An 11,188-nucleotide genomic window follows, 5' to 3' on the forward strand; every position below is an offset into this window, starting at 1 on the left:
TACACAGTTAAAAGGGCCATCTGGAAGGCCATAACGTTATTTTGTTAGAAACCATGAACATTCACTTACCAATGTATTTATATTATCGCAATTATAAAAAAAATATTCTTGTATTGAAGAAGGAACATTCTGGACAATTAGCTGCTGCATCTGACAAAACAAAATACCTTCATTGGCTCAAATAAGAGACAAAAAACCCGACACAGACATTTCATCTTGAAGGTTTATTGTTCTCAAATTGAAAATATACCATAACAAAACGAATAACTGACAAATAGGAATTTCAATAAAGCAAAGAAAATCCTTGATGGCATACCATACTACCGATATATTTAATTTGAAGCATTCTCCATATTTACAAATATTTAACATTTTCAAGCCTAACGTGTGTCAACACACTGTGATAATAGAAGATATATATACAAAATTATTTCATGCTATAACTGTGTTTTATTTTCTTATTTATTGTTCACGTATTTTGTTTTAATTTTTTTAGGGATGATTTTCACAATTTTCCTTTTCACAATTTCTTGAATAACATATGATTAAACTATACACTCTGGTTCGTATATCTCTTTTGAATGTATTGCAATATATACATGTAAGTTAAATAAGATTGACATGTCCAGAAGAATATAATACTTTAGGGTGACCTCTTCTTAACAAGAAACAACAGATATCTAAATAGTAGTGTTTGAACTCGACCGAGTTCTTAATTAAATCTATAAAAACACAATTGGATGTCCAACTTATCGTACGGCTTCAGTTTTAGATTAAACATGCAGAAATCAAATCCATCTAAACAATGGAGTGAAGGGCGTACTCTTCAATGTTCCGTCCACCTGGTTCTATGGATGTTTGTCATTCACAGCACGCTTGGTTGTCATGATCATCTGACAACCATGTGAGTTCCAGGGCTCAAACGCATTACCACGTTCATACAATATAGTAACAAAAAGTATAAACTAATATGTCAACAAGCAACAAACGTGCACAAGCTACACACGCTTAAAACATCTTAAAGGCATCAGGAGGTCCACGGAACCCAATGACAGACGCAATAACCGATAGATCTGAACATGAAGGCCGGGTTCAGGGTTCATCACTTGGCTGTATTTGTGTACTCGTACCCAACCTCATCAACAAGCCCTGGTTGTCTGGTACAGACGCGTTTAGTTACCGGCAAATGGAAAACAGTTTAAATATTGCTGACTGTAGTACAAAACAACAAGCAAAGAACAAACTTGAAAACATACAACTTATACCATTGCATGAAAGATAGATCAAGATGACTATTTGTAAAATCAAAGGCAAATATATATGTTAAGGATTATGTCACATGGTCGTTACAAAGGTCTACACCATTGCTTGGGTGAGAAATGTTGTATTGAGACTGGCCAGGCCAGCATGTCCGCATAACGTTAGACTCTCACCTTCCTAGTATTGCTAATGCTTTGAACAAAAAAAAAAGTTTCCAAAACCTCCTTTACAGTCTGCTCTACGAGATTACCGTGGCCATAATCTAGGACTTTGGACAGTGCGTGCTTGCTGACCGGTTTGTATAGGTGAGATTCTATTCTTATCAAATTGTCAAAAGATTTATGAAGAAACTCTGTCATGTCACAGAAGAGTCAAAAGTGTTTGTTTCTTACACACAAGGCGTACAATGGTCCACTACTACTAAATCGTACAAACGCTTAATGGACAAGGTGACATAAGGGATTGTATAAATGTAACAATTAACAACAACGCATTTTACTTACATAGTCCATGTGACAATGTACATCTTTAACATTTATGACCATGCATATATGTAAAAGCGACAAAACCATTTCCATGAAATTATTCATAATATATATCTCTGATAAAAATGAAGTCGATTGTACAATTCCGACTGTATCATGAACATGTGTCTGTGGATCACTATCAAATAGTGATTATACGAGGTGTTCATGAAAAGGTGAAAGTATCCTACCAATCGTGTGACACCTGTCACAAGCACATGTTCATGCAAGTCAATTGTACACCAGAAAAACAACATGGAAACATATGGTACAAGTCAAAGTAGGGACGTGCATAGGACATATTTCTTGTCACGGATGCGTCATATTTGGAAATGTCGTCGACATGTCTACTATAAAACTTTTTGAAGGCTTTACTGAAACCTTGAATCTTTTAACCTTGATCAAAAAACCTTTGAACAAGAGTCTTTGAAATATTGGTAGAAAGGGCATGCTCGATTGTATCTCAAAAGGGGTGAAATGTAGACCGCAAAGCCTGGAGCTGCTTTACTATTGCTCGACATAAAGTTCAAGTTGACTACTGGAAAGTCATCCCTCTTGTCATACAGTCATGTAGAGATATCTCTTGTCATAATGACCCTTTATGTATAGATCTCAATATGAAACATATGAGATGGTCACGCTGGTCTCCTTTATTGCTAGTTCAGTGGAAGGGAACTGTATGCTACGTCTATTTGTTAAAGTAACAAGACCGTATAAATCTCCCTCGTGTAAACTGACAGGCTTTCCTCATTCTACTCGATTCCTTTCATCGGCTTCTGCACTTGACTGTACACATCCTCTACATCTGAAACAACAAACAAGGGTCCAAACAGACACTACAAACACCACACATGAAATAATAAAGGATATACATTGAAACGTTCGTCCACCAAAAACATAGAAGCATTTATTTTGTATATGTATTTCAACCACAATGTGTAGCACTACGGCCTGTAAATGATAGAATCTAGTCCAAACAAATCAGTAATTGTTATATGCTAAACATCCTGTGTTACCTAAACCTTAATAGTACATTCACTCAGCCACTTCTTAAGTCACATATAGGTACCTGGAGACATACTTATTCTAACCCGGGATCACCACATGATACACATAGAAACAATATGTCAGCACAGAGTAAACTGAAGACCACACAGGGTAGCAATCCAATGTGGGTTCCATTTCCACCGTGGCAGACACATGAGACCCGTCAAGGTCCGCGGTAGAATAGGTCTTCAATAGCTGGAATATTGCTGAGTGCGGCGTTAAACAACAAACCAAGAAACACGAATAAGTCCCACAATCAAACATAAACGACAGAGTGAGTGAGTTGGACTTAAAACCTATTTGAACCGTATTTCAGTTGTATCAGTTCAACGTGGGAGGAAAGTGTGGAATAATGTAATCTTAGACGACTTTGGTGACCATCATTAGCACTGGTATGGTGCTGACAAACCTCGAAACATAAGCAGGCTAAACTACGATTCCATTTTTCTGACACGGCGAAGGGACTCTTCACTTGTAATTGCGGCGTTTTAAACGACACCGTTTCTCTTGCCCCAACTACTTATAAGAGGACACTTACCCTCGACTGTTGACTTCTTGGGTTTGTCAGGTATGGCATAGATATCCCCACTGTCTACTCCAGACTGATTGGTGTTCCCGTCCTCTGTGTCAGGTTGATTCTTCATCACACTGGCATCTTCCTTCTCTGTAGACAGGTACAACATGTTAAAAAAGACTATGAAATCATCTAAACTAGATTGCGTTTGATGTTAATCTATGGCCAATGGTTTATATACTGAAAGGACCTTAATTATCTACCACCGTAAAAAGTCTACACAGACTATATTTTGAATTTTGGCATATTCTTATGCCCTTTCGTTCATGATACATATTCACGTTTATAAACACGTTCATGACACATGTTGATAAAGCCCTCTCGTTCGTAATACATATTTATTCTGCACTGAATGTTATATCATTGGCTATCATGTGGAAGGTGGATGCAGTTGAAGACAACTATGATGAAACCCACAAGCTCAAAGTGTCAGTATGCCAGAGTGAGTGAGTGAGTTGGGTTTTCTCGCCGCTTTTAACATTATTCCAGTTATATTACGGCGTGTCTGCTTCATGTGGGAGGAAAGCACGATGTGATGCACTTCTCAGACGTTTACCACTTCGGTGAAACTCCGGTGAAATCTACGAGGAAGGGTATGTTGCTGACTAACCTAGAAACATAATCGGGCCGAACCAGGATTCGAATCCACAATCATAGGTTTCTAGAGTGCCCAAGGGACGCAACTCTGTATAGCGAATTGCGGCGTCTTAGACGAATGGGCCACCCGTGGCCCCCAGTATGCCAGAAGTAGAATTATTCAGTGTAGATACATCCGACACAAATATCATTCAACCATTCTCACCCAGAGGTTATCATTCCGATATCTGCATAACATCAATGTGTTTGTACCATGTTTAACACGCTCACTTTGTCAAATGTAAATGAAAACAAAGACCTACCATGAGAGGCAGATGCAGGTTCACGACAGGGTATTTGTGCGTAGTCATCATTGCCTGCGCCGCAGCTGCCGTACATGAGATTTCCCTCCATCACTGTAACAATAGGCAATAATAACACTTAGAGAAGAAAGGAAGATAATGAAGGGGGATTGATGTATGAGGTACTTATCATGAAACGATAGATTCCTGCCATCCTTATTTGCCAAATACACTGGCCATTCGAGTTTGAGATTGCCGAACCGAGAACTTTTCTTTTCTTTTCTCAACTGATGCAATTACATGTCACCATGTTTGTGCTCGGAAGTAAAGAGACTACGCCACCATGTTAGATTCAAGTAGGTTTTCCTACTTTACAGGATTTATGATTTAATGACCCTACTTACGTAAAGAAAATGGCCCAACTTCAAATATATTAACTTAACAAAGATTAAAAATGGGCGCTAGGCACTGGGACAATGTTCTCCACCTAATGCATGAGCGAGTGAGTTTGGTTTTACGCCGCTTTGAGCAATACTCCAGCAATATCATGGTTGGGGACACCAAAAATGGGTTTCACACATTGTACCCATGTCGGGAATCCCCACCCTCCTTAATGCATGAACAAGAGTTGCAACGTCAGACAGTGTTATAGTACAATGCGGTTTCTTATACCTATTTTTCTTTACATTATGTCTACATTTGAATTGATCATGGCAAACTATTAATGGGAAGCGACGTAACATTAAGTTCATGTGTAGTACTCACCAACAGCCTCTTCAACATTTGCTCCTGGGTCTCTGGAGACACACAATCATGATAGAGTGAAATACCATGCAACTGAACTAATGGGTTTGAGTGTTATCAATATCATGAACACGATATACATGTTTCTTTGCGAAGATGTTCGACATGGAATGCTTGGGACGAATCAAAGTTGATAGCAGAAATGTCAGAAACAATGCATTAACGCAGCTGCCCTCATGATCTTTACAAATGTCTAATGTTTACCTTTATGGCCTATTAAACCTTGCTGAATAAACAACAAACAAGAGTAAAGGGACATACGTTGCTTCAGGATATCATGATGTATGTAGCAATGGCTCACGAAATGTGTATACGGATCAGTGAGAGAAAATGTCACTTCCTTTTAAGTAGCATAATAACATTCTATTGAATCTATTTTATCTACTTTCCTCGACACTAGTATAGGCATATTGTTATTCCATTATGGTACCTGTTAGAATCTGTTGTTGATGCCTGTTCATCTGTAAAGAAACAGACGAAGGTACTGACTTGTTAATGTTACCACTTGTCAGTTAAACATTACTCCTATGTGAATAAACTGCTATGTATGCAACAGATGACCACATATGTTTGACTGGGAATATTAATGTATTAATGATGGTTTCAAGGTACGATCTAAAACCGACTTTTTAAAATTTTTAAGAAAAATAATAACACATTGTAGTATAACGTGAAATACTTCACTAATAACATTTACCATTAGGCTTGTTCACCTCCCTCCTCGATCTGTAAAGAACACATCCAGTGATCACGAGGGCCAATAAGACGAACGCACCGCCTGCAGCTCCGCCAATCAAAGGAACCAGTGTGTTTATGGATGCCGATTCATTATCTGTTCTTTCTGTTGTATATTCTGTCGTGCCTTTTGTTGACTTTGATGTTAATGTGACATCTTTCACCATAGTTGTCGTGGGTGAACTGATTCTTTGTGAAGTAGATCCTACTGTTCCGACAACCAAAATGATAAGACAGTATATATTGTGTTTTTACAAACGTGGACATGCATGCAATTATATCTAACCAGTTTTACATAAACTGTGACAGTGATCCCATGAATAGAAGATGAAGAATACAGTGTTATTTACATGGTATTATAATAACAAGAATGCTCACTTACCATTATGCATGTCGACTTTGATTTCAACATATGGACTTTGCCACTTGTTATTTACCAGACAATACCATCTCGCTTCGTTCTGTTTATCAATATTTTGTATCATCAATCCATATGAATTGTTGAAACAAGATCCTTTTCCATCAAAATATTTTTTCTGTGAGATTTTTACAGAGTCGCTGAACACAGCACTGTGACATTGGACAAAGTGACGGTATTGTTCGGGTGCTCCGTATGTTCTGTACCATAGAACATCGACAATTGCCTCCCAGGCAATTGGGCAAATCAACGTAACATTTGTACCCTCTTGGACATTTTTTGAATTACCAGATTGTGGATCAGCCACCTCCGTGATCTCCCGGTTTGGATTAAGCGTGAAGGCTGAAAAATACACTGAACTTAGTTTCAAATGTTCATTAATACACACATGCTGCTACTCCTGTAGCTGGAGTACGTGTTTCGAGATCATGCTTGATGCCACAGTGAATATAACACATTACAATTAGACCATAACAACGTCTTCTTTGTTTAGTATGAAGAATATTTAAAATAAATTGAAAACAAATCAGATAGTAAGAGCTATGTTTAAGGGTGGTTGAACAAGCCTTGATGTTGACCCTTGGTCCCTTATGCTGTCAGAGAGACATATTACCATTGCTAAACCTGGGGGAGACAGAGGTAGAAGGCATGGATCCACGGAAACTATTACTAGTATTCATGAACATTTACAGAGGAATAAGATTTATGCTTGTTGGGAGCCAAAGTTTGTTTTGTTTTTAAATTCTGATCTTAAGGAAAATTTAAAAATAATTGAAGAGGATGTCGTCAACTTCAAAAAAGTAATTAGTAGCAGGTGGTGAAACATGGGGCTACCAATGTGATCCCGAGTCAAAATATCACTTCTCTGGCACCAAAGAAAACCAAGTCTTCAAGACTAGTGGGGAAAGTTATGGTCACTGTATTCCAGGATGCAAAGAGTGTGAGCCTTGTAAATTACTTAGAAAGTCAAAAGCCCGGTGCCTACTAAGGTGTTTTGCTTCATTGCCTAAGACATTCTATCAAAGAAAAGCAGCATGACAATTCCTCTTCTCACACCTCTCGACTCGCAAACGCTGCTGTGCGACGATGTGGGTTCGAAGAGCATTTATGGAAAGCGTTATGACGACAACGATGACCTCAAAGCTGCCGTGAAGGGTGGAACAGAAAAGCTTCACTATCGATATGAGAAGTTAATTAAAATGTCGGGAGAATGTTTTGAAAAATAAGAGATAAAACACTTCAAAATTATTGGTTTTGTTTGCTAGGCTTAGAACCTTTTGACCAACCATCGTATATTAAACGATTGTCAGTGAAGTAGTCATTTTTACATAACAAATCCTTACAATATAAACGAGTTTCATGTAAGTTGAATATTGCTCTAACGATCTTAAGAAAACAAGCCTCAAATTAGTAGCGGTTCACCTTTAGGCTGGTTATTTAGTTACTACAAAAAATGCACAAGATCTAAGGTCTGCTGTAGTCGCATGTTTGGCAGTAAGATAGTTCATGTTATCCATCTCTCAAACAAACAGATAAAAACGTACAGTTATGTTTTCAATTGCTAACTGCAAAAACACATACATGCTTACTTTGATTTGTGTGTCTACTAGAATTATTTATTACAATAACATAATCGTAAAGAATTATCAGCTGATGGAGATTACTAATGTTCACAGTACCTTTTATATATTTCAGCTCTCAGATATTATATATCAGATATTATTATCGGTCTGAATAACAGAAAATGCACCATGTTCTCTTTGTTAAATTGGGCTCTTAATTTGGGCAAATATGCGATTCGAACCACCACATAATGGCATCTATGTGAGTTGCACAGTAAGATTCGATGACTTTTCACTAAATCCATTAAGTGTTAACTGTGTATCATTTTCTTTTTTTGTTTTTTTTGAGTAGAGGATTTGTACAAAAGTTTGCACACCGGTTTTGCACAGACAGTAGCCAATCAACGGAGAGTAGGATCAAAACAATGTTCTTAGGACCTGTCAGTTAAGGCGAGACGAGAAGACCTGCAACAGTCATACGGTAACGTACCGGAAGAATATGTCCGGGACAAGGCGGTTGTTTCAAATAACATGGTCAGTTACCTCCAGATTCGAACATTAGTTCCCTGAAAACGGGAAAATAGAGTTGGAAAAATGCTAGTTAGAAATGAAACCCGAAGACATTAAAGTTATGGAACCGAGGCAAGCGGGAAATCAGGCGAGCGAGCCTGCACGTTTGCTGTTACACTGTTCTCGGCCTACGGTTTCAAAGGGTAGTTTGGACAATGAATATTCATAAATGTAGCTAAGTGTCCTGCGCATGACAATACATGTGAGCAGAAAGGGAATTCCCTTAACTGTAATATTGGGAATCCCGGACATTCCTCAGTAATAAAATTAGTGCGCCTCGGTGGGCGTTGCTTAATGTTTCACATTCATTGAGAAGTGAATGCAATAACACGTGACCAGTTCAGATAATCTGAATGCGGGAATTTCAATAAAACACAACAAATATGTAATTATGTAGTAATATGAACATGATGAGGATGCCTTCATATCTGGAGAAGGGCTCATGCCGCAACCAGCAGCATAACAAAGCACAACACGCCTGAGGGGTAATGGCTTTGAGATGGACTCACCTACAGCTCCCACAGAACACAGACTAATCTAGGAGTTCGCTATTATAATGTCCAGAGACCCGTTGTGCGTAGGATTGTTCGGTATGAATTTTGCCATCCACAAACGATGTATGTATGTGAAATGGTGGCATTCAACTGATTGACGTTTTTGCCTCGGAATCAAAGTTGTTGACCAATGTTTTATCAAAAGGTACTCATATATGTTTTTAATTTGATGAAATCCTCCTCCATTTGCTCTCAATTTTCTCTGGCAATAATTGTTCATTATTTTCCTTAAGTTCAGAATTTAAAAGCTTTGGGTCCCAACAAGGATATATCTTATTCATCTGTAAATGTTCAGGAATACTAGTAATAGTTTCCATGGATCCATGCCTTATACCTGTGTCTTCCTCACGTTCAGCAATGGTAAGTCATCTTTCTGACAGTATAAGTCTTTCTATCTCCTTGATTGAATCTTCATTGAAGAAGTTGAGGGACGCCAAGACCCAGGGTCATCATCAAGGCTTGTTCTCCCAGTCTTAAACATAGCTGCCCAACGTTTAACAGTGGAATAGCTAGGGCTCTTATCCTCATACACTTGTGATATGCGGTCATGAATTTCTTGGAAAGTACTTTTCTTTGAAGTAAAGAAACTTGATGACTGCCCGTATTGTGTCAGTACTTGCCATTGTTTCCCAAATGTACACAATACATAATTATTATGTGACTATGCTGCCCACTTTAATGGTGTCAACGTGATGAATTCGTATACTTGTCATTTAGATTGGCACCTGTGGTCCAGATACTGAGAAGCACATGTGATATAAAGGTAAATTACCAAACCTTACCACACGGAAGAGGTCCTGTCAATGGTCCCCGAAACATTAATCTATCTAATTTCACCTTGCTTCATTATCATCATAAGCAAGACATGTGCTGACACCTCAGTTGGATATCTAATATCATCATAGAGAGAGTTGGTTCTTGGCTACACAATAAAATCCAAATCACACCAGTCAAAAGCTGCTTGTGATTGACATAACATACGATGGCATCAACCAAGTCAGCGAGCCAGACCACCGGCTCTAATTATGGCAGGAATGCGGATTTAGACAACAACACTTGATTTTGTATTCAAATTGTGTGACTGGCGGAAGCTAGCGTAAGAACAGGACATTTTTTGGTGAAAGCTGAGATTTCCAGTTGTCCGTTTATATAATTTTCGTCACACTTTTGCCGTCTTCTAGTGTTGATGTTTTGAAAGGACTGTTCTGAACGACAACAAATACACGCAAAACGTATTCCCAACACCGATTGAAAGCCAAAGTACAATTGATGAGCAGTACCGTGTCCAAATGTAATCACTTGTGAATGATCTACGCCATCAGCAGTGGTCGGTCATAAGCAGTAAGACGGTCTGTATTAATGTCGGTACGTGTAATTGCCCCGAATTATAACAACGATATATTACCTGCCAGGCAAAATAATTTATACACTTGAATATTGGATTTTACTGAAGCCTTACAAGCGTTATCAAAACTATGCCAGAAACAGTCTCAAAAACACTTCAAACATAACGCCCAAAACACAGCAATGGTACCCGTATCAGTTCATCACCAATGAATATTCATTTCTTGTTTGTTTCATTATTTTGCCACCACCGAAAATGTGCGTAAACTTAATTTTGCCTGGCACGTAATGTACATGAATATAAATCGCATGTAATCGACATCTTGAACGTAAAAACATCTTTCTGATGATAAATAATTATAATGTAAACATTATATGCGTTAGTTATTTCCAGTTTTTCGAATATGCGAGTGTATTTCATGGACGTACACTTTGCATGAGTGCCTAAAATATGTAATGTATCGCCTTTAGTTTGGTAAATATAATTACATGCATACTTACTTTTTGTTTCCTCTTTGGCTTCTGATACACTTAAAGCCATAACCAGCCAGCACAGAGCGTATGTTACTGGAAGACATGCCATGTTGCACTGATCGAGTACCGACACAAGCAATACATATTATATCTCTGTGTGTGGTATAGTACTTCCTCCTTGTGCAAGTGCACAATAGCCTCCCTTACTGCTACTTGAATAACAATGCTTCATAATAGGCGTAAAATAACAGCTCATTTAGCTATTTATTGTTCTTGTCAGGGTAGAATAGGGAATATATAATAGAAAGTAATTCAAAGCAGACTATTGAATAAGGAAGAAACTATCGCTTAGTATAATATTTTAAAACATTCGTCTGTGGATAATTATTTATTTTTACTTTTGAAAAGTCTTTTATAAACGATCTATGCGTAGTTAAATATTGC

At 38.0% G+C, this 11,188-nt stretch overlaps 1 protein-coding gene across 2 annotated transcripts; it reads right to left on the reverse strand.

Annotated features, from left to right (window-relative positions):
• Nucleotides 1–209: 209 nt before the first annotated feature.
• LOC124118999 lies at nucleotides 210–10,957 on the reverse strand. Of its 2 annotated transcripts, none has more exons than XM_048393980.1 (8): nucleotides 10,772–10,957; nucleotides 6,205–6,582; nucleotides 5,785–6,027; nucleotides 5,518–5,548; nucleotides 5,049–5,080; nucleotides 4,305–4,397; nucleotides 3,370–3,495; nucleotides 210–2,589 (listed from the first exon to the last, which is right to left on the reverse strand). In XM_048393980.1, the coding sequence occupies exons 1-8, from the start codon at nucleotides 10,851–10,853 to the stop codon at nucleotides 2,537–2,539; spliced, it is 1,038 nt and encodes a 345-aa protein (XP_048249937.1). In that variant the 5' UTR covers nucleotides 10,854–10,957; the 3' UTR covers nucleotides 210–2,536. The 2 variants fall into 2 exon arrangements, with proteins under 2 accessions (XP_048249937.1, XP_048249936.1); XM_048393979.1 differs by having other exon boundaries at nucleotides 5,785–6,030.
• Between the last annotated feature and the right edge of the window lie 231 nt (nucleotides 10,958–11,188).

This window comes from Haliotis rufescens, unplaced genomic scaffold (genome assembly GCF_023055435.1).
Source record: "Haliotis rufescens isolate VD_foot unplaced genomic scaffold, xgHalRufe1.0.p SCAF_125, whole genome shotgun sequence".
Taxonomy (NCBI): domain Eukaryota; kingdom Metazoa; phylum Mollusca; class Gastropoda; order Lepetellida; family Haliotidae; genus Haliotis; species Haliotis rufescens.